Source organism: Parasteatoda tepidariorum, chromosome 5 (assembly GCF_982258835.1).
Source record: "Parasteatoda tepidariorum strain Cologne lab strain chromosome 5, Ptep-v5.0, whole genome shotgun sequence".
Lineage (NCBI taxonomy): Eukaryota > Metazoa > Arthropoda > Arachnida > Araneae > Theridiidae > Parasteatoda > Parasteatoda tepidariorum.
Window position 1 is genome coordinate 50,689,080 of NC_141759.1, and position 23,410 is coordinate 50,712,489.

The following is a 23,410-nucleotide window of genomic DNA, read 5'->3' on the forward strand; positions in this document are numbered from 1 at the left end:
CTCGAAATTTTAAATAAGCAATGGATGTGAAACAAAATTTCCGATGAAAAGTTTTTCGCGCAATATAGTATGGTCTAAAGAGGATACTATTGCTCAGGAAAAACTTTTCCTGGTAAATTCTGTTTCACTTCCATTGGTATTTTTAAGTTCAGAGAAAAGTGGTTATTAGTAAACATTGTATAAACCATGAAGATTCACCTGCCAAAATAATTCAAAAATATCTGAAATATCAAAAATTTCCAAAATATCAAAATGCAAGCAAAATATGGCAAGATTACTTCTTAATTTGTTGCTACTTAATTTGTAATTACATAATTTGTTTACATTTTGATATTTTGGAGAAGTAATCTTGACACAATTTGTTTGCATTTTGATATTTTGGAGAAGTAATCTTGACATAATTTGTTTGCATTTTGATATTTTGGAGAAGTAATCTTGACACAATTTGTTTGCATTTTGATATTTTGGAGAAGTAATCTTGACATAATTTGTTTGCATTTTGATATTTTGGAGAAAAAAAATTAAGTTTCCTCAAATGGTTTACCTAAAATTTTAAATTACCTATGAGGGTGAGACAGAATTTGCCATGAAAGGTTTTTCCCCTTGATGTAGCGTTCTTACGAGAACAAGTTATACCAAAAGAGAAACTCTTCATGTCAAATTCTTAATCTACATAAGTAATTTGAAGTTTCGAGAAGCAGGTGAAGAAGACCCGTGGTGTAGCGTTCTCCTAATCATGCATAGGCGAAATAAAAAGCTCATAGACTATGAGGACTAGTTCTGATTCACATCTGCACAGGTGACAGCTCGATCAAGCTGTCACCTGTGCAGATGCGAATGTTGTCACCAGGCGGAGGATATACAACCAGCTTTTTAACAAGGCAGCAATCCCCGATTTAAACTGCCCAAGAAACCTCTCCTCTACAGTAGCTAGGCTACGTACTGGACATTTCAAAGGTATGAAGATCTCACGCACCAATATAAAATCCTATCCCATCTGCAAGTACTGTCCTCATCTGCAACTAACTCCAGACCATGTTTTTGACTGCCAGGCCATTATCAGCTCCCTCTTTCAACTTGGAGCACCCCCCCATCGAAATTCTCCATGGCCATCGGGCACCAGAACTTGCAAATCTTGTTATCAAGACTTTTGGAGGATTCTAATATTTGCACTAGCATTGTATGCATAGACACGCAGGTCGTCGGGCTACCGAAGCGGGGGTGCCATCCCCTCTGCAATGGATCAAAATTGTGTTGGCATGTCTTCGGATCATCCTCAGGGATGTTTCCCAGACCGTCGCTAGTAGCCCATTGCGCAGCTCTAGTGCGACGTAATTTAACTACAAATGCAAAAAGTATGCATGGACACAACAACTAGTTCTGTTAAATTGTAATTCGCGCTTCATTTTGACGATTCGAATTTTATCAGTAGTTATGAAAAACTAAGGCGTATATCTGTAGGTAAATATATATTATCAAACCTATGAAATTAGGGGCCTCCCTGGCCGAACGGTATCGTCTGTCAAACGATGCGCAAAGTGTCGATGTAGCGTGTTCGAGCCCCTCTGTTACCCTGGATGTATCTTCGTGCTGTTCTTTTCTTTATTGTGCTATCTGCCCTTCTATTTGACAAAGGTTTATAAGCCTAAATTGAGCACACAAGCCGGAAAATATATGTAATATCATGGGTTAGAGTCTAGAGTCCCCTTGCCTTCAAATTAAATTGGGGAGGTTTTTCTCCGTATAACGTGAATGCCAGTTAGTACCATAAAAAAAAAAAGTCCGCCACGGATGCAAATTTCTCTGAATACTTGATACAAGAGTTCCCTTGTATTCTGGAGAGCCTTCAAAATTGCAAGGCTAAGAAGTTGAACATTGGTAGTTGTAAACTCAAAATTGGGTCGCTGGTCAACAACGGTTTTAAAATAAAACACAGAAGAGGGATCAACATAGACTGGCCAACTATCTTTTTTCTTTGTTTTTACGAGTTTTGTAAATTTATATTAAATTAGCGGTTGTGTCTCCAAATGCTGAAATTTACAAAAGTGTACTTAGGGAAATTCTACGAATTATTTGTTTCAAATTACTCCAAAAATTAGATTAAATTTTAATTCACTGGTAATTACTGAACTTTAATCATGTATTTTTGAACATTGGTACTTGCTGGATAATTATCCTTCTCAATTTTGAACACTGATAATTACTGGATTATAATCCTTCTCATGTTTGAACACTCGTATCAGTCTTTGAAACTTAGGGAGAAACTTTAATTCGCAAATTCTCTTTCACCTCCTCAACTAATTTGAAAGAAAGAAAGAGTTCAGGTATACCTGGAGTAAGCCATGAAATTTCAATTGCTGAAAAAAAATTTCAAAAAGCAAACGAATCATTGGAAGAGAACTTCTCAATTGGGTAATCCTAACTTATCTTATATTTATTTTCATTTGGATTTTTTAAAATTTATCATTATTTGAATCTTTATGGCATACTCTAGGTTTCTTTTCACTCACTTTTTCTATATTTTAAATTACTTATGAAGGTGAAAGTATATGCGACGAAAAGGTTCTCCCGTGCTATGGCATCCTTGTAATTGTTAAGCCCGCTTCAGGATGTAACCATTTCAGCTGCCATTTTTAAACTCCAGTTTTTCCGATGATTATGTGGGGATAGTAGCTTTCGACCATGTCAACCTTTATCTATGAAATGGTACCTCTCCATAGAATCGAGTTAACATCTCATATACTAGTGAATTGGATTTGTAGTGGTAGATACGCTACAATACTCCCCCACCAGAATTATATCTGTGATAGAATTCGACGAATGGATTCCACTAGTTAATTCATTGCTGTTTTTGTAAGAAGCCGGGAGAGCTGTATTAAGTTCACTGTCGTATTTGCTCCTGTGTTGCCTATAGCAGTCGAGTGAATACGTTGTACGTTCTGTGTAATCGAGACTGAGTAGTAACAGTGTGAGGAATTAGATAATGTCGCAATCACAAATAGCAAGTCAACTGTTCAATGTGTACCATCAATCGAAGTAGGCGGAATCAGATCGAAGTGGGCATTTCTGCCAACGTAGGGGTGTTCAAATCACGTCCGAAAGTCACCAGTGTGGAGAGAGGAGTTATCCACAATGTCAACCGTCATCTATGAGAAGATACCCCCACATAGCGTCGAGTTAACATGTCTTATATACTAGTGAATTGGATTTGTATATTTGTAGTGGTAGATGCGCTACAATTATATACTTTACGCGTTCGCTTTATAACAGCAAGCACCATTGAAGTCCAGTACACAAGACAATGCTTGATAGTCACTTTAAAAAAGAAAAATACTGTAAAGAGTAAAAATGCATTTATTTCCAATAAAAACATTAAAAGCATCAGTTCTAAGAACCGTTTACCATAAAAATTTAAAAGTAATCTTATTAAACAACTAAAAAAAATTTTTCCTACGGAAGTCATAATTTCACTTCCTTTCAGCTTCCAAATTTTCAGCAATAAATCGGAATTCTTCTAACATTTTGGTTGCTTTATTCAATATATCCTGCACCTCCTGATATTCCGCTTGTCTCATCTCATCCAATTCAACCAGATCTGTTTTATCGGCTGTCTTATGCTGTTGATAATTATTTTGGGGGTGTTCCAGCTTTTCATTCTCCGAGTTTTTTGGAGATGCTGATTCCCGTTTTTCCTTCTCCTGATTTTCCGGCTGTGCAGTTTCCTTTTTGCTTGAAACTGTCTCCTGATAATGATATTCAGAGGAAAAAGAAATCTGAAAACATATTTGATACACTATATTTGATACAAAAATATATTTGATACACTTTTAGGAACAATGTCAAAATTTTCCTGGTATTATAATATTTCTCTAAGTTTAACCATAATGGACTGCTGCCTGATGAAGAGAGCTCAGGAAAATTTTTCTAAAGAAGGGTAAGGTGCATATTGTGCTGTCGTGCACCAAAGATGATATCATGATGAAGTAGAATCGTATTATAATTCTTATTTGATTACTCAATACTACAATTCAATTTGATGGTCAAAATGGTTCACACATCACCCAACCATGGCCAAGCACCTAGCCCAGTTTTCTTAGCGACCAGTCTTTCCACTTTTTAGCAGGAATACCACATTATTTTGACATCGGTCAGAAGATGTGATGCAGAATGGTTCAATTTGTCACCTTATTATGGAAATTTTTCAAAGCATTACTGTTCTCCCTATAGTTCGGCTTTGAGGAGAACTCCTCCAAACAAAAAGTCTGGGGCTGTCTGCTGTTATGGTAACATATTTCTAATGGGGGTGAAATGGAGGAACGAAGGTGTCAATTGGTTTACTTATGACGACCTATGCCAAGATTATGAGAAAACTGTTCATAACGCACCCCTATTCGAAATGTCTTTTCCTCGTAACCATAGTACCCTCCACGAAGCAAAACTGGTGTCTGGAGTTCTCCTGAACGCCGCACTATACCTAACACAATTTGAACTTCACAGCGCATACGAAAAATTTCGTTACAAATTGCAGTGTCTCCAAGGGCGAAACAGTAAGGTTATCGTTACGTTTAGCATTAAATAAACTGTGCAAAATCTTTCTATAAGGTTACAGAAAACTTGAACCGTATTATGGTTCAAGTTACTGATATGTTTCTACGTTGAAACAATGTTTCTAAGTGCAAAAATATGCAGAAAAAGCATTCAAACATTTTTTTTATAAAAATATTTAATTTTTATTCTTTATTTTCCATTTTTTAATTCTTCAAAAATTTCATTCGAAAAATACTAAATTCTTCAAAAATATTTTGTTTAAGACATTTCGGACAAAACTTTTATACTCAACAATCATTTTCAAAACTCAAACAGGATAAATAAAAATGTAATAAATAACGGAAGAATTTAATACACGGAAACGGGTATGCTGCTCCAAACTAATACAATGTTTCTCACTGATTGTAGTACTAGCAAAGAAAAAAACCTGATTATCAAAAACAAAATGAAGAAATATCACAGTAGTATTATCATAGTAGTAGCAATAAAATTAACCCTCAGGTTTGTGGGTTTATTTTACTGCTTTTTTTAAAAGATTGGCTTTCTATTTTTAGCATTTAAATAATTTAGTTCTAGCCATTAGAGTGTTTTTAATCCCACAATAAAAATTTAAATTTACTTGTTACAAACATTCATTAACTTTTCAATATTGTTTTGAGTTTTAAAAAAAAGTTTATCGTATCTATAAAATATCGTGCAAAATACTCACGCAAGCTCATTACAATGGGGCAATATCACGGAAAAAAATTATCATGGGACAAATTCTCGCACTGACAATAATATAGTAGAATAATCTCTCTGTCGTGGGATTGAATTTCGAGCAGATAAAATAAAACTGATCAAAATCTTACGTGAACAAAAGATCGGGGAACAGAAACTCTTACATTCAGAGCATAAGACAGAATTTTATGTAGCAAGAGATTTTGCAGATTAATGGAAAGCTTAAAAGCTTACTCTATTACTCAATTATCGTTATCAATCTGAATGTGCAACTACAAAATAAAAATTTAAATAAAGAGTGGAAAACATTACTAGGAAGAAAACACTGATCAGTTATGGAAACAGTAAAGTCCTTTGTAATGTGGGAGAATTGGCGACCCACCCAACATAAATGCAAAATGATTCATCACTATTTGAAGTGATTTATTTTCGTAACTATAGTAACCGCCAGCACGCGAGTCTGTTGTCTGGAGTAGTTCTCGTGATTTCTGAACAGTACGTATATGAAGACGCAGCTTTACCACCCTTATTTCATAAGCACTGAAAATCTGGTTAATTTTGGATACTTAAACAAGAGCGAAAAGGAGGATTAGTAATGTGAAATTTCATGCGAATGTTTTTGTAAACTTTCCACAAGTTCCCCACGTTAACATTAAAATAAATTTCGAAAGAAGTAAAAGGTAATAAAAAAAGCCCTTTTGTTTCTCGTGATCTACATTTAGTGAACAAATCTGAAATTGTCACTAAAATGGGTAAAAAAATTAGTTTTATGTTAATTTTACACATTTAATATACTTATTCTATGGAATATTTTACGTATAGTTTTAAAATATTCTAAATTTTTCGTGCCGCAAGAAAATAAAATTTGAGAACGTACAGATTGTCTCAATATTTTGCAATTCTTCTAGAATTAATAGAGTTATAGAAAAATTATAAAATTTTAAACATATTTATTATATCTAAATACATTGTTGAAGTATTGAGAAGTTTGGGTTGAATTTTTAACAAAATATCCATTGTTCATTTGAAAATTTAAATTCCTATCAGATGCTACGAAAGGGCAATTTCTATTTTTTTTTTATGGTTTATAAGCAATGGTCACGTGAAGAGAAAATTTTGATAAGCAAGGCAAAGCGTTATTTTGGGACATTTTTTCTAGTAAAGGAACATTAAATTTGTCTAATTTAGCTACAAGAATATTTTTAGGAAACATTGCTTCCCTTTAAAAATTGCGCTCCTTAATACCAGTCAGAAAAATCCTCCAGTTATATTCAGAATACTGTAAGTTTTAAAACCTTATTCTCCTTAAATGTAATTTCCTACTGGGAGCCCCAAAAATCACGGATGTTTGAAAAATCAATTAAGGGAAAACGGAAGGAGAATGTGTACAGTTTTCTGCGTGTTGCTTTGGAAACTAGACATGTAATTAATTTTGAAACTGTGACAATAAATAGTTCCTTAACATCTGGAGCTGCAGAATAGCATGACTGACAGAACTACGTTTAATATAATTGCAATTCACCGTAAACAACGTAGTTTAATAGGAATGAAAACTCACCATTCCCCATACAAATAAATAAATGAAAATAGTAAATATTTAATTGCCTAAGCAGAACGCAGCAAACTGTAAATTTCTAAATCGACATCATGTTATGACAGACGTTATTCATGCCATCAAGCTTTTAATAAAAATAGAGGGATTAAAATTTTGTTTCCTAAGCAGAATGCAGCAAGTAGTATTTCAAAACTACATCAGACAGCAGCACCAGTTATAAATACTATCAAGCTTTCATTGAATACGGAGGAAATAATTCTTGTTTCATAATTAGAATGCAGAAAGCCGTAAATTTCTACATCCCACCATGTAACTTCTGTTATCAATACTAGCGAGAAATCAAACTTACAGGGAATAAATAACTTGTTTCCTTAGCAAAATGCAGAAAATTTTGGATTTCAATTTCCACATCAAGTACCAACGCCCATTATCAATGCTATCAAGCTTTCGTTGAACATAGCGGTACAATCTTGTTTCCCAAACAGAACGCAGAAAACCTTATATTTCTATATTTACTTCATGAACTAGCATTATCAATGCTTTCCAGCTTTCATTAACCATATAAGGAAAAATGTTCCCTAATCAGAAAGCAGCAAATCGTGAATTTCTATAGCCACATCCTGTAGCAACATCTATTATAAATACTATAAAACATAGAAGGAACAAATTGTTTCCTAAGCAGACCACAGCAAACCATAAATTTCTGTATCCTTCCTGTTTTCTTAAGACATCTGGTATCTTTTTTTTTAAGCTCTTCCTTCAATAACACAATTTAATTTTCAAGAAAAAATTATTCCATTAATTATTCCATTATAATTCCACTATTTTAATGAGAAAAACAAAAGGTTTTCATTAAAACTATTTCAAAATATACTTACGTAAAGTACAAAACCAAAAGCAGTAACTGAACCTAGAAATCCACTAATTATTCCAGAGATAAACCAGATGTCAGCGGGTTGATCAGGACTTGTGGTAGATGTTAAGACTACACCCACCATAACACTGAAAACGCTCATCCAAAGACAGAATATTTCTCCACGTCGACGTCGAATTTCCTGTTTCTATCAATGAATTTATAATTAGGTACTGTTCGTAGTTTTTGTTAAACGAAATAAACTAAAATTACTGAACGAATTCGTTTCTATTCGTTTCTATTTCATTGTTTGTTAAACGAAAAGTTTACAAAGTTTTTTCATTGTTTGATAAACGAAATTTATTTTTGCATGAAGAAAATTTTTGATTTGCTTAAAATGTTCGCGAAATATAGCGAGATACGCACTAACAAGGGAAACTCTAGAGAAGTGTGACTCGCCAATTTTGAAATAAACTAGTGGGATGTATGCCTTATGAGGAATAATTTTAGGGGGGAAACATACGTTTCGGCCCATAGAAGGTCCTGTGAGAGATAAAAAATAATTCAAGATATAGATAAATCAGTATTTCATTGCTTCAATGCAGACTATTAGTTATTGTAATTATCTCATACTCCAATTAATAACGTGGTACTTTCACGTACTATATAATGTATACTTATTGTCAAAATTGATTTCGAAAATTTTCTATGTATGTAGTTTTTCGGAAAAACCTGTTAGGTTAATTTAAAAAAAAAATTGACAATAAATGTTTTAAATTTTTTTTTCCAAAAAATTTTCCAAATTAATTGGTGTATGTAATTGCAAATCAATTAATAATTAATAATTAATTAATTCTCTAATTAATTCACTAATTGGCAAATTAGTTATTTAACCATTTAATTACAAATTAATTGAAGTAGGAAACAATTACAATAACTAATATGAATAACTAATATACTGAATAATAATTACAATAACTAATATGCATTGAAGTAATAAAATACCGATTTTTCTATATATTGAATTATTTTTATCTCTCACAGGACCTTCTATGGGCCGAAACGAATGGCCCTATATTCTATGGGCCCTAAAATTATTCCTCATAAGGCATACATCCCACTAGTTAATTTCAAAATTGGCTCCCTAGTTCCCTAGTTTCCCTTGTAAGTCAAATAACACAAAAGTGCTCAAACATTCGACCCCTCATATATACTACTAAGACTAAGATGGTTCTATAAAATAGAATAGAATAGAAAGGGAAAAAAAGGAAAAAATGCCCTTTTGGCATTTTGGGTTTTAGGTAAATGTAACTTGTGTCTTATATATTTTCTTGTACTTAAACTGTTGATAAAATAATAGACAGCATAAAACCTTTTAAAAAACGAGGAAAATAAAGTAGCATTATTAGATTCGGATATGTAGATTTTTTCGTTAATAGAAATGATAATTTTTAAAATTTGTATGAATTTTTCCGCAAAACTTTAAAGCAATAAATCGATGCTATTTGAGGGTTTAAGTAATTTAGAACTAAAAGTTTTCAGATTGTTTCAAAATCAAATTTTAAAAAAAATCAAAAATTCGATTGCAGTTTCAATTTATGAAAACTGATTTGTATGACGTTAAAAAAATTTTGTAACACTCATTGCATAAAAACAAAGACACTTAACAAAAAATCTAAAAACAGGCAAATATATACTATTTAATTATCTACCAAAAACTATTGATTACAGAATTGTATAGGCATAATTTTCTAAGAAAAAATTAGAGAATCTAAAATACTGCACGCTTTATATCTTAAATTCTGATAGGGTGGCGGCCTAGTATTTTACAGTTATCGAACGATATTGCCAACTAGAGTTAATATCCATCATCAGTTTATGAAAATTAAATTAAGTGGATTAAAACCATATTTAGAATTTTCCCACCCTTTCTAAAGTTCAGTTCGGTCTATGGGAAAAAGACCTCTAAAGGCAATATTTTCCAGAATGCAGTTTACTCCTTCCCTCTATTTAAAGGGTGTCAAATTCAAATAATTTGTAAAAAAGGCGTCTTTATTCAGTTAAAATAAGCTTTTGTGCTCAAATTCTTAACTCAAAACACCGCCCGCACTAATTGATTAAATTTTCACCAGCGAAAATCCGATCTTTAAATCAGAAGTTATTGAGGGTGTTCACTTTCGCATTCTACAAAAGCTAAAGCATGAAACTTAAGTGAAGTTTAATAATTATTTGACTCGTATAAGGACATACTACATTCACTCGATTAAATTTGCGAAATTTCCTAATAAAGATTTAGAAAAAAAAAAAGCATATTGGCAGTTAAAAGCATGAAAGAAAACTAATAAATTCCTGAATGTACAACATTTTTATCTGAATATTTTCAGTATTTATTTTATAACCTCTAAAACAAATTAATACAATAAATTCAAATTATTTTCATCAAACTCGTGATATTTACGTAAACATTTTTAACAATCATAAAACGCAAAAGATGAAAATTATTTTAACTTCAAAATTTTTATAGCTAAGAAAAAATATGAGTTTTTTTAAATAAGTTGTTATTTAAGAAAGAATTTAAAGCAAACACATTAAAAACTGTCAATTTATTAAAGTTAAATAAATGTACCATTTTATTGCAACCCATTACAAAGAATTATTGAACCAAAATTTGGCAAGAATCAAAATTTTATTTTTAAACAATTTGAAAACATTAACTGGTTAAAGAGCATAATAAATTTATTTAAAAACAAAGAAATTAAAATTTCAAACCTTACCGTCATTGTGGTAATAAATTTAAAAAGGATATTTTTCTTAAAAAAAATTTCGTAAAAGACTGCCAGCCACCGTCCCACAGATAGAATACTTAATTAACACAATTTTGAGATTGTGGAATGTAGATTAGCGCAACGAACTTTTTGTGTAAGCTTATAGCTCTGTTTTTCCATTAACGAAGTTATTCAGTGGCGCCATTAAGGGTCAAAATACAACATTTGAATACTATACGTCTTAGTTCATTTTACAGGGAAGTCCCCCAGTGGACTGATCGTTAAGGCACGGTTCCCAGCAGATCACTGAAGTCAAGCATCAGTGACTGCGGTCAGTGTGCGGGTGGGTGACCACTCAGATCAATCTGCGTAGGGACCGAGGGTGTGCGGTATTGGTCCTCGTTAAGCTGTTCTACCTTAAAGTACTCGAATTCTCGTGCAGATCGTTGGGCTACCGAAGTGGGGGTGAAATCCCCTCAGCAGAGGATCGAAATTGTGATGGTAGGTCTTTGGATCATCCTCAGGGATGTTTCCCAGACCGCCGCCAATAGCCCATTGTGCATCGTAATTTTGACCTGAACCAGTAAATGACCAATCTCCGATCCAGAACCCTTTAGAGGTATTTGATTTTGTTTTACAACCGGCATTGTACAGCCGACCCGATTCTGAGTTTACCACTGTAATTATTCAACTCGGTAGCTCTGTAATATTGAACTCATGACCATTCGACCCAACCTGGAAGACAAGGGAACTCCTGAATCCATCACTGGCACAAACTTTCCTTCGTGAACTTTCTTGTTGGAACTAACCCTAATTTGCATTACTTGGAAAGGAAAATCACGAAAACCTCCCACTTTTAGTCCGACGGCAAGAGGATTCTAACTTATGATCCGTCTACCACGGAGGATATTTTACGTCAGCACTAGGGTCACTATGGAGCCGGGTACCAACCGGGTACCAATCAGGAACAGTTGGGATTCAAACCTGGTTTACATCATTGGGAGGCGAATGCTTTATCCCCTGAGCAACCGCCGCTCCAGAGGTATTGATAGTTATGAGAACTTGAAGGAATTTGAGACCCAGGTACATTTAGCGTACACCAGTATCAATTTTGCACACTGTAGTCTTCTTCTGGAGAGGATCGAACTCATGACCTTTTGGACATGGGCCCAAGTTCTACTAACTCGGCTATACAGGCCTCACACAATTTTAATTTTCGAAATTAAACCAATTTATCGCGAAAGTTATAAAGAGTGATAGCTTAATTCTTTTTCTTCTTGTATATACAGAGAAAGAAGGAAATATACTTCGATTTTCAAGGGTGAGAATCGAACCTGCTTACAAATCAACAGTTTTACGAATATTGAGAAAAAATGGCGAACTGAAATGTGTATTTTGTATGAAAAAAAAAATTTAATAAAATTCCTATAAATTGAATTTATTTTACCCGCATACTTATAAGTTTCATGAATTAGTTGAGAAATTTATTGTTTTTTTTTTTAATTTATTTACTGTTACGCAAACATATGTAAGCTTGTGTTTTGTTTAGAAAGGCGGCTTTCAAGCCCCTTATCGAGATGAAAAGCTGATACCACATTTCAGAGAAGGGTATGTCAAATATGCTGTTGTTGTTGTTGTTGTTAATTTACGTCGCACTAGAGCTGCACAATGGGCTATTGGCGACGGTCTGGAAAACATCCCGGAGGATGATTCGAAGACATGCCATCACAATTTTGATCCTCTGCGGAGGAGATGGCACCCCCGCTTCGGTAGCCCGACGACCTGCGCGCGAAGTCGATGTCAAACATGCATTCAATGTTACGGTGGGATTTAAACCCACTACCTCCACTCTGCAGAACATTTAGCGTATCAACGAGACCGTTCGATCAGGGAGATCTCCAGTATTATATTCGATGTAAAATTTAACGGTTCACCACACTAAGCTAAAAGTAAGCGATGAAATGTAATCTAGAGCCCCTGAGGCTCAGGAAATAAATCGTACGCCTCCCAATGAGGTGACCCGGGTTCGAATCCCAGCAATGGCTATTCGATACGAATTCCTCAACCGGCTCACACCGACCACAGTGCTGATAAGAAATATCCTCAGTGGTAGACAGATCATGGGTCAGAATCCCCTTGCTGTGGGAGGTTTTAACTTTTTTTTTCCACATTTAACGCAAATACGAGATAGTTCAGTAAAAAAGTCCGACAAATTTCTCTGAATAATTGATCCAGGAGTTCCCTTGTCTTCTGAATTGGGTTCAAAATTGCAAGGCTGCGGAGTTTACGTGATCTAAAAGTCGCGTAGGCTCAAGAGATAAAATACTCGCCTCTTTATAAAGGAGATCCAGGTACAAATCCTAGTTATGGCTGGTCGATTCGGAACCTACTCCCGGTTCCTACCAACCAATGTACCAACGTAAAATATCTTTAGAGGTAGACGGATCATGGGAAAAAGTTCTCTTGCCATTTGGATAAATGTGTGAGATCTTTGTAGTTTTTCTCTCCATGTGACGCTAATGCTGATTAGATCCACCAAAAAATCCTTCACGAAGGTTAGCTAGATCCAGGAGCTTCTTTATCTTTTGGGTTGGGTTCAAAATTACAATGTCATAGAATTGACCCTTTGTCATAATCCAAATAATGGTATGGTTGTTCAACGATGATTAAAACACGTAGTCTGAATAAGCTAATCAAACAAAAAAAAGCCTTCTAAATGGTGTAGAAAAAAAAAGCGAAAAATGATTGAAAATTACAACAAATTTACATGACCCGATATGGTGCTCTTAAGCCCCATAAGCGTCCTCAGGTGCCCATTTGAAGGATAGGTCTGGTACTCTTTAGTGACTTAGGAGTACAAAACCGTGGCATTTTCTTACGCAATCGGGACTTTATCCTCCCCCCTGCCATACTCTTACGGGTCACAAATTAAAATTCGGCAGACATAAACAGTTTTAAACCATTCGTTCTAAGTTATTCAGACTCTGTGAAAGTAGTTTGAAACCAGTATAATCCAAATTAACACATTCGTAACAAGCACAATGTTGACCAGTACTCCAAAAAGACCAACGGTAAGATTTTGGTATTATCCATGCTAAGATAGAAATTGAGTAAGCTTTTAAGTTTCTGTAAAAAAATATACTATTTATGTTGAAATTGTTTATAACCTAATAATTTTTTATGTAAAGTAAATGTTCTATGTAGCAAAGTTAAAAATAAATACAATAGCTTTTAGGAAAAATAAAATATCTATGCTTTTATTGAAATTGTTCAAGTTTATTGTAGTTTATTGGAAAAATAAAGCAGTGTATTATTTTAGTGTTATAGGGAAATTTTTAGTTAATTGCTAATGATTAGAATGGTTATTGATACAATTTTTTGCTTCTAAAATATCTTTTTCAAAAAAATTTAGTTATCGTTCAATAATCAAAAACTTAATAAATTTCGCTAAGAATTACATTTTGAAAATATACGCATGTAATGAAGCAATATACAGTTCCCAAAATGTTGTGTCAGGGCTCGAAAAAACTCAGAAATTTTACCCGTCCCCGAGGACGGCTTGTCCATCAATGTATCCGTCCTGCTTTGAAACTAACCCGTCGCTTCTAAATGAATAAAAATATAATATTCTCTTATTTATTACAAACATTTATATAAATTGCACAATGAATTAGTAGTTACTTGGATTACAAATAAGGATTACATTATACAGTAATAAGAGAAATACTAGGTTATTAATAGAAACCTAGTATTTCTTTCATGAAATAAATTCTTTCTTTTATGAAATAATTTAAATGACAAAGGTCAAGTTATCTGCAATGTCAATTTATCCGAAGGCACTGCGTTTTTAAAATGAATCGAATATGATTTTTGCCAGTTCCACAATCAAGCCAATGATTTACAGAGATTTCTGCACAGAAATCTGAAAGAGGTTTTCCATTTAGGTAGATGTTCATAATTGCAACATTACGGGAAAATGGCCGTCCGCTCGGACGTCGGATTCGAGAAATTCGTTGTCCGCAGGGAATTTTTGACCGCCGAGGATGGGCGGACGGGCAGTTTTTCGAGCCCTGTGTTGTGTCAAAGACTAATCATAATTCATTTTTACCATATATATTTTATAATATCTATACTTTCTAAGAATATTTGATATAAAACTGTAATCAAACGCAGTTTTCAGTTGAAAATTTAAAAATCCGTGGTGTTTATTTTTTCCTTTTGTTTGGCAAGACCACGCAAAATTTTCTTGTTGAAACCACTTTTAATATTTATTAACTGATTAAGATGAGTAAATTCTAAAATTTGGAAGATTTAACTAAATATTATGATAGTATAAACTATTATAAAACGTATGCATGACAAGGAGATAAGATAATAAAATAAAATTACGACACATTTAAAAGCTCTTAGTGCAGCTCTAGTGCAACGTTAGCAAAACAAAAACTAAACCAAAGCACATTGCTTTATTGAAATTGCATACATTTGTGCTCAATTCAGGCGTATAAGCTTCTGTCAAGTTGGATAGATAGAACTAATCAGAGGACATCACGGAGAATAAATCCAAGGTTGCGGTGGGATACGAACCCACCACCTCCACGCTTCGCAAATGCTTTAGAGTTCTAATGATTTCAAACTCTAGATCAGTTGTGGGTGTATCTTTCGACATTTTTTACTCATTTTTATCGTTTTCATCTCTATTATCAGGAGCAAGCATTAAATCAGATACTGAAGTAATTGAAAAGCAATGGGATGTGAGTTGTAGTCGACATGCGCGTTATCGAGAAGCACTTATCCCCTAGAAGCTTTGTTGAACTCTTTTGTAATGCATTTTGGTAGACACTGTCCAACACAGTAAAAATCAACAAATCCAGTGATTCCGGAAGTATAAAAATATCTTAAAGGTCATCGAAATCTAGAAAAATGATTACCTTACCAATTGTTTAGTGTAACGCTTTTTACATAAGTGAAAAATTAAAAGATTAGAAGGTTGAAGTTTGCTTGAAAAAATTCCATTCGCAAATTTGACATTTTAAGCACGCATACTTTCTTTAGCAACCCTTCTCGTGCCTTGGCTATCCCGTCACAATTCGGATTTTGACTCAAGAGGAAAATCCCCTCTGACAGAAAAAAGGACGATAAAGGACGATAATGTCAGGAAAAACGCTAATTAAGTCCCGTTTTTTTAAGAAAATAAAACTCAGAAAAAGTTTGTGCGAACTTTGTAGAGAAAAAAATGATTTTGATTTATTAGAAAAACGTATAAGGCGTTGCGGGACTTTCTTAAAAAGGTTAACGTAAAATCCGGGATGTTTTAACATTATCGGCATAGGCAATTTTCACGGACTAGCAGGTAATACAAAATAACGTGCGGAACGGACAATGTAAAATCGGGGTTCTACTGTGTATATTTTTTTGGCAGTATTTGCGCTCTAAGGACTAAAAATAAATTTTTTTCCCCCAAGGTCTGAAAGTAGTACGATGTAGGAAGCAGGTTACTTTATTCCAATTGCTCTCGAAATCGTGCTAACTCTAAAATGATTGAGTATTAATGATTAAAGGTATAAGTAGAATACGTGAAACCCAAAATAATTGTTTAATAGGAAATGCAATATTAAACTTTTAAGCTTGAAACTAATACTGAATATAAACCTGCATATTGTTGAAGAAACATGTTATGTAATACCAAGTCAAGTGTGATTTTTATATGTGCTGCTTTTAAAGACTGTATCTTTTTGGGATCTATAACCAACTTTGTTTTATTTTAAAAAAATGGAGATATTGGCTCTGTTGAAACTTCAACGCAGAAAACACTAGGACTAACACTAATTTTTAAATTATTGTTTTGAGCTTATTTTTGCAGGAAATTATTTTATAGCGTGCGTAGCCAAATTATTCAACAAGAAATAAGCATTTTTCAAGAACTCAAAAAATATTTTTAAGCACTCTAAAAAATATCATAATTAGGCATGGTTGGAAAGTTTTTGACAATCAACGGTTTTATCTTCATAACAGTCATGTCAAAAAAAAAAAAAAAAAAAAAAAAAAAAAAAAAATTGACATTTTTTTTTTGACAATTGTCAAAAATCATGAAGTTTTGAATCATGTAAAACAAACGGCGTTTTCATACGCTGCGGACTGACTATACGCCGAAATAGATTGGTGTTAAATTAATTACGAAAACGTTGAATAGAACAATGTGAACTGTCTTTTTGCATAATTCGAAGCGAAAATCGACATAGTAAAGGAAAAATCTCATTTTGAAAAAGGAAAAATTAAGCACTTTTTAAAAACACCCAATGAAAAAAGCACCTTTAAGGGCTTTTAAAAAACTAAAATCGAAAATGAGCACCTTTAATCACTTTATAAAAACACTACGCACCATGTTTTATAATTATTAAACTAGTACTGATTCAGTGTGAAATTCCAAATATATATTTTCTTCAGGGGACAAAATTTAAAAACTATTCTTGATTTTTTAGGTGTGAAAAAAATTTAACGTAATTTATAGAATTAAAATTATTTTCTTTTAAACAGGTACATTTAACTTTTCTTGATAGAAAGTGTTCTAATACGTTGATGATGGTTCCTGCGATTTTTGGACTTGTCAGCTTTAGCCTGGCTTTAATTGCCTCTTCTACAGGACTGCCTCATTTTTGGCTGAAATTCGCAATCTTGTCTGGCACTTTTTTCAGTTTTCTCACTTTTGCAGTGGTAAGTTTATATTCCATTTTTCTCCTATGTTCTTACTTAAATGTTGGTAATGAATTCGTTTACTCTTGTTATCATGAATAATATAGATCAGGTTTCATAGCAGATACAGCGCTTGGAATAAAAAATGTTATCTTTCTTATGGTAAATACAGTGCTAATTTTATTTCATTGCCATGTTTCTTGAAATGTCGATCTTTAGCCACAATCACATGCCGCAGTCGTGTTATCTTTAATAATATAGATCAGGCTTCATAGCAAATGCAGCGCTTGGAATAAAAAATTGTATCTTTCTTGTGCTAAATACAGTGCTAATTTTATTTCATTGCCGTGTTTCTTGAAATGTCGATCTTCAGCCACAATCACATACCGTAACCAATCGTAGGACGAAATTTGTATGCTTCAAAGAAAAATGTAAGCGCCATCTTTCGGAAAACTTTCGAACTAAAACTAGGAGTTTTAAAATAAAGAAGTTTATCATGTCACATGAATATGCTGCAAGAATTTTTTTCTATAAGTTTTTGAATATTGCGAGTTTAATTTAGGCCACCCAGTAAATGCTCCATATTTTTAAATTATTTGCTTTCGAGAACATGGGGAGAAGGGGGTAAGAACGATAGCTAAGATTCGAAGACCTGTTAAAACTAAATTGTTCAACCTAGAAACTACCTGATTTAATCAAGATATTCATTGGTTAGTTGTGTTCGATATGTCATTCTTGAAACTTGATAGATATATCATACGTTTTTTTTATTTATATAAATTGTTTTATAGAAGTTAATAGAGTTCTCCTAGTGGGGCAAGGTCGGGTACGCATGTTAACTCCATGGGAAATTTAGAAATATTATCATTTCAGTGAAAACGTAGCAGGCATTTCTATTGTGACAATTCAAGAAAATTATACATGTAATTTACATGTAATGCAATCAAAGCCGTACTCTAGGAGGGAGGGGGGACAATTATCACGGATTACAAAGAAAACTCAATTTTGTATAGTCTTCAAAAAATCTACAAAATATGAAAAGGTTTTTGGGCTTTGAAAAAGACCGCAATTAATTTAGTCCTCTGGACCAAGAAACCTTTATTCAGCCTTGGATGTTATCTTACTCCTCCTCAGAGCTGCAGCTTTCGTGGATCCAGTATACTCGCATCAAGCTCTGGGCCAAAGCCTGGTAGTACTTGATCTTACCCCAAAAGGTCCTCGAAACAGAACATTGCTACTTAGAGGGCTGATTTCTTATTGTTCGTGAATGTATGAATATTTAGCAAATGTATAATAAGCTAGACAACAAAAAAATTTAGCTGTAATAACCAATAAATAAGGTTAATTTAAAAACAAAAGAACATTAGAGAGCTGACTTAGTAAAACAAACTTATCTACACCCATGCTGTAAATTAATCAAAAAACAGCACACCATCTGGTAGGTCTTTCTTGACTTTAAAAATGTATTTCTGAATTTTTTTACTAGAAAATAAACTAATTTCACCAAAATCAAGGTACCCAGTTTCACCTTACTCGCATCTTTGTCAATTTAGATTTTCGCTCAAAACATATCTAACAAATTTATCCAGTTTTTAATAAAAACGAAGCATTGTTTAACACATGATTTTTTTTTTCGAAATAGTTGGCGTCTTTCCCTGCCCGATATCTCAATTTATCAATTTTTGTAACTTATGCCATTTTCTGAATCCAGAAGCATTGCTGATTCCTAAAAATTTTGTTCAGAGATTTCGCAACTTCTATGTAAACAGATTTACAGCACATGCGCTGTTTCTTGAAAACATACGCACTTAGTATAAGTAAAACCGCGAAATTGTCTCATCAATTCAACATGAGACTTATAAAATAAAAAACCTTTAAATTCAATTCGTACTTTTTTTCTCTTTACGGTTGTTATGCCAGTACTAATTTTCGAGTGGAAGAGAATCTTTTTAGTTTGGAACAATTATTTCCTTATCTAAAGTGTTCTTAGAAACATTGGATTAATTCTTAACCCTAATATTGGTATCTTGAAAGATAACACGGTGCAAATCTGCTGCAAACTAAATATGGTACAAACTTTTGAGCCAAGTTTCCATCCTACTTGAACTACAGTATCAGGTTGTAAAATTTAAGAAGCATAATAATATGGCTCAACTTAGCACTATACTAATGTACTAGAAAAATTTAAAGATAATATGCTTCCACTTGCATCAAAATTTCTTAGTCTCTTTCTTCAACACTTTCTCATTTAGTATCGTTTCTGGGTAACTAGACTTGAAAAGATATTCTTTAATTTCCCTTTCTTATTGGCATGGCAACACTATTTTTCTGTTATAAGGCCCTTTCTCTCCTAACCGGTCTTTTTTTTTCCAATGCCACCTGTGTTGACATTCGACAATTCAGGAGTATGATGGCAGATTTGTTGGCTACTCTTTCAGGTTCACCATATTAGGTGGGCCAATGTTGCTCTCACAGTAAGGACAGATAGTACAAAGAATGAAAGAACACCCATGCCTTGTCCGGGACTCTAACCCAGAACCTCCCTGATCCCTACATAGTCCGGCTGGCCTCCCAACCAAACTAAACAGTGTGAAAATGACAACACCGAGAGTGAAATTTCTAAGATGCTTTTGATTCCCTTCGCTTAAATAAATTTATGGTGGATATTCTCTGTTCGGTATTTTTCAATATATGTAAAATACAAGGTTGCCACACAATAACAATATGAAATATGAAGCAAGGTTTTAGATTCTCTATTTATTTTTTCTGACAAAATTACACCAATAAAATTCTGTGAACAGTTTTCAATAAATAATTAAATAGTATACTGTTGCCTGTCTTTAGATTTTTGACAAGTACCTTTTGCTTTCATGCAATTAACGCCAAGAGAATTTTTTAGCGACATTCAAATCGGTTTCCCTCAGTTTAAACTGTAATGAAATTCGATTTGAGAAAAATCTAACAGCTAAGAAACGTGTAGTTTTAAATTACTTACTCAAAACTTCAAATTGCATCACTTTATTGCTTTAAGGTTTTGAGAAAAAATTCACTGCAGTTTTAAAAAGTATAAAGAGCTATTTCTCCTAATCTAATTACAGCTATCCCTTTATTTCCTACCCTTTTTTAAAGCGTATTGTACTGTAACTACAATATATCATCAAAAGTTTGCTAAATACAAAAAATATCAAAACACAAATTAATTTAACATATAAGTAATTGCGTAGGTAATCTGCAAACTACCTAGATCAGTGGTTCACAAATGGTGTTCCTCAGAACCCTAGTGTTCCGTGGAAAAGTCAAAGGGGTTCCGGGATTAAGGGCAGTTGTTTTTACCAGTGACCTTTGAAACCTTTAATTATAGTTTGATCCAATCAATACTCGATTATTTATAATTAATTAGTCTCGCTTATGAAATTATTTAAAGTAAAATGCCAATGAAAAAGAAATGGAATATTTTTTTATTAAATATCATTTTTCTATTAACAATAAATTATGAAAAAACAAATAAATTAAGAAATTATCAAGCATTTAAAAAACTTAATTATCTCTCATCACGCTTTTCAGATGGAAAAAAGATTACCAAATTTGATAAAAAAATCTGCTTCCCTAGTAATGGTTTTCAGCATTTATAACTGTGTTTTAATTTTTATATAAAAATATTTCTACTTATTTTATTTTCAGCTACATGCATACATTTCACTATTATTTAATACATTATTTTGCATTATTTTATAACCATTATTAATTTTTTTATAAGTATTGCTGAACAACATACCCAATTATGAGTTTACGACTATAAATGATTAACTCCGTAGCCTTGTAATTTGGTCCCCATTCCAGAAGACAAGAGAACTCCTGGATCAAGACAGAAACAAACTAACTTTCCCGGAGGACTTTTTGATGGAACTAACCCACATTTGCGTTGCATGGAATTGAAAACCATGAAAATCTCCTACGGTTAGCCCGATGGTGAGGGGACTCTAACCCCTGATCTGTTCTACTACTAAGGTAATTTCCCCTTCGTTCCTCCTTTTCCAGAATTCCCTCTCCATTCGGCTAAAAGTGGTGTTTTTCTGTAATTTTTCCTCTGCATGAAAGGCGAAGGTTTATTCCACTAGAAGTTCTCTAAGAAGATCAAATTGTTCCAAGGCTGCAAAAAATGGTGGGCTGTTCATTGCTGGATATAAAATAGTGTTCTTCCCTAAATATATTACAGGTTGGAAGGACTAAATTAGTTATTTGTATTAGAATGCTTGGAAATGCAAAATTATTAATATTAAACTTTTTCTTCAATTAGTTCCTGATTCTAATGATAATAGATGGAATACGAACTGAATGTTGTTGCTGTTTCTTGAAGGTTCTGAAATGGTGCAAAAGATTTAAATTGCTTGGCTATGAACGTGAAGATTTAAATACATATTCCAGTTATATGGAGAAGGACGATATTTATTGGAAAGATGTCGTTTAGTTCAGTTTTTAATGATAATCAGACATTGTCTTAGATGCGGCGAATATATTTTCGCTTTACAACATTGTTATTTTTATATTCTTAATAAATGTAATAAACCTTTTTGATTTTATGTATGCTTGCATAATTTCGCCAGTTTTAAACAAAGATATAGGTGATACATCTTGTTGAAGATAGTGCCACACTGAAATAAAAAATTATTCTTTGAATATTTTCTGCGAAACAAAAACTTCAGTTTTAGTTAAGATATTAAATTATAATTATATATTATATGCGTTTATCATATTTCCCGTTAATTCTGGGCCATAGATGGCGCCACTGGAAAACAAGAACAATCGCACCCCCCCTCTGCCTTAATGGCATACGTCAACAACAGATTTGCTAGGAAATTGATATTGCTGCTAATTCTATATTCTTTGTAATTTAAAGTTTTTTTTATTTTATCCAACTTTGAATTCTTGAAACATTTTTAAGCAAATTTGTAGACAATAGCAAGACCATTTTTACTAAATAGTGCCAATCTTGAAAATAAAATATTCGATTTTTTTTCTTTCTTTGAAATAAAATTTTCAAATGAGTATTTAAAGATTTTGAATGAACGAAATTCTCTTCAAAACAGCGACTTCGATTAAATTTTATATTTTTGCCGCATTTTCAATTACAGGCTTCATTATGTTCTAAAATCATAAAATATGGCACTTTTTTTTTTTAGTTTGAGAGCATAAAATCGAATATTGAAATTAACTGCACAATTATTCTTTAGTGCTTTTATAAATTTTCAGCTTTTTTTTTTCTTAAATCTTGCTTATAATTAGCATTTTAATATTCGGTTATTTTTAAGCCTTTCATGGACTCTTAGCATTTTTAAAAACAATTTTATGCATAATAAATATTTTTTACCTACAGGTATTTGAAAATTTCGATTTTTTAATTTTTTAATCCTCATTATGTAATTTAATGTTTAGGCAAAAATAAAGAGGAAAATTAATTTGGTTTTTTTTTTAAATATTCTCGCACTTTTGAATATTTTTTACTTACGTAGCTTTCTTTTCTCTTACACGTTTAAAAAAAATTAAGATTTTCAAAAGTTGCTATAACCTTTTTTGTAAATTTGTTAATTTTATCTCTCCATAAATATTAGCACGTTGAATGCACTGGGGGTCACCGGTGACCAGGCACTGAGTTTATTCGTAGCGCCACGGGGGTCAGTGGTGACCGACGAAGCAAAGATTATTAGAAACGCATAATTCGAGTAAATGTTTAATTTTTTTATATCGTTACTAAAATGGTTTGAAGAAATTAATACAATATAGAGCACACAAAAATAGTTTTATTTATATACACAGAGAAGCCAACTTGCTCCTGACAGCGAATAAATATTTTCAAGTGGTAGTTTATTAATTGTGATTCTTGGTTTACTAAATTCAATTTAGCAGATTTTCATCCACCACTATTTCTAAACAATTCGTAGGTTTATATAATTCACCACTTTTTTTCAGATATCTCATGTCAAACCTTTTAAAAAACTAGCAAAATCTGAATAATATTTGAAAATTTAGTTTGTAGTTATTTACATTGTGGCCAGACGTGCAAGCCATGTAAAACTGGAGTGGTATTAAATGTGTTAATATGATTATTAAATGAAATTGCGAGCTATATTCATTTTTCATTAAAAAAAAAAGTGACAATCAATTTAAAATAAAAAAAAATTTCTCTATCAACAAATTTATCGTTTAGAATTCAAAATTCTTATACAAAATTGCATCAAACTTGTGATTCATTTTCATACTTTTATTCACTTTTACTACTTG

The 23,410-nt window shown here is 32.8% G+C and overlaps 1 protein-coding gene and 1 long non-coding RNA gene across 6 annotated transcripts; one reads left to right on the plus strand and one right to left on the minus strand.

Moving 5' to 3' along the window:
• Positions 1-3,336: 3,336 nt before the first annotated feature.
• Positions 3,337-10,609, minus strand: LOC107445278 (uncharacterized). 4 transcript variants are annotated; one of them, XM_043046498.3, is made up of 3 exons: positions 10,451-10,609; positions 7,702-7,884; positions 3,337-3,743 (listed from the first exon to the last, which is right to left on the minus strand). In XM_043046498.3, the coding sequence occupies exons 1-3, from the start codon at positions 10,454-10,456 to the stop codon at positions 3,468-3,470; spliced, it is 465 nt and encodes a 154-aa protein (XP_042902432.1). In that variant the 5' UTR covers positions 10,457-10,609; the 3' UTR covers positions 3,337-3,467. The 4 variants fall into 4 exon arrangements, with proteins under 4 accessions (XP_042902432.1, XP_042902430.1, XP_042902431.1 ...); XM_043046496.3 differs by having other exon boundaries at positions 3,337-3,773; XM_043046497.3 differs by lacking the exon at positions 10,451-10,609 and adding an exon at positions 10,303-10,335.
• A 2,656-nt stretch (positions 10,610-13,265) lies between these two features.
• On the plus strand, positions 13,266-21,711 carry LOC107449036 (uncharacterized). Of its 2 annotated transcripts, none has more exons than XR_015433708.1 (3): positions 13,266-13,512; positions 16,976-17,152; positions 20,972-21,711. It is a non-coding gene; the product is annotated as an uncharacterized LOC107449036 (long non-coding RNA). The 2 variants fall into 2 exon arrangements; XR_011637656.2 differs by having other exon boundaries at positions 13,297-13,512; positions 21,429-21,711.
• Positions 21,712-23,410: the final 1,699 nt, after the last annotated feature.

What these genes read in the sequence shown, in the direction of transcription:
- LOC107445278 (XM_043046495.3), bottom strand. An exon ending in CTTTTGGTTTTGTACTTTAC is followed by an intron (nt 3,774 to 7,701) that starts GTAAGTATATTT and finishes ATATGTTTTCAG; the next exon opens with ATTTCTTTTTCCTCTGAATA.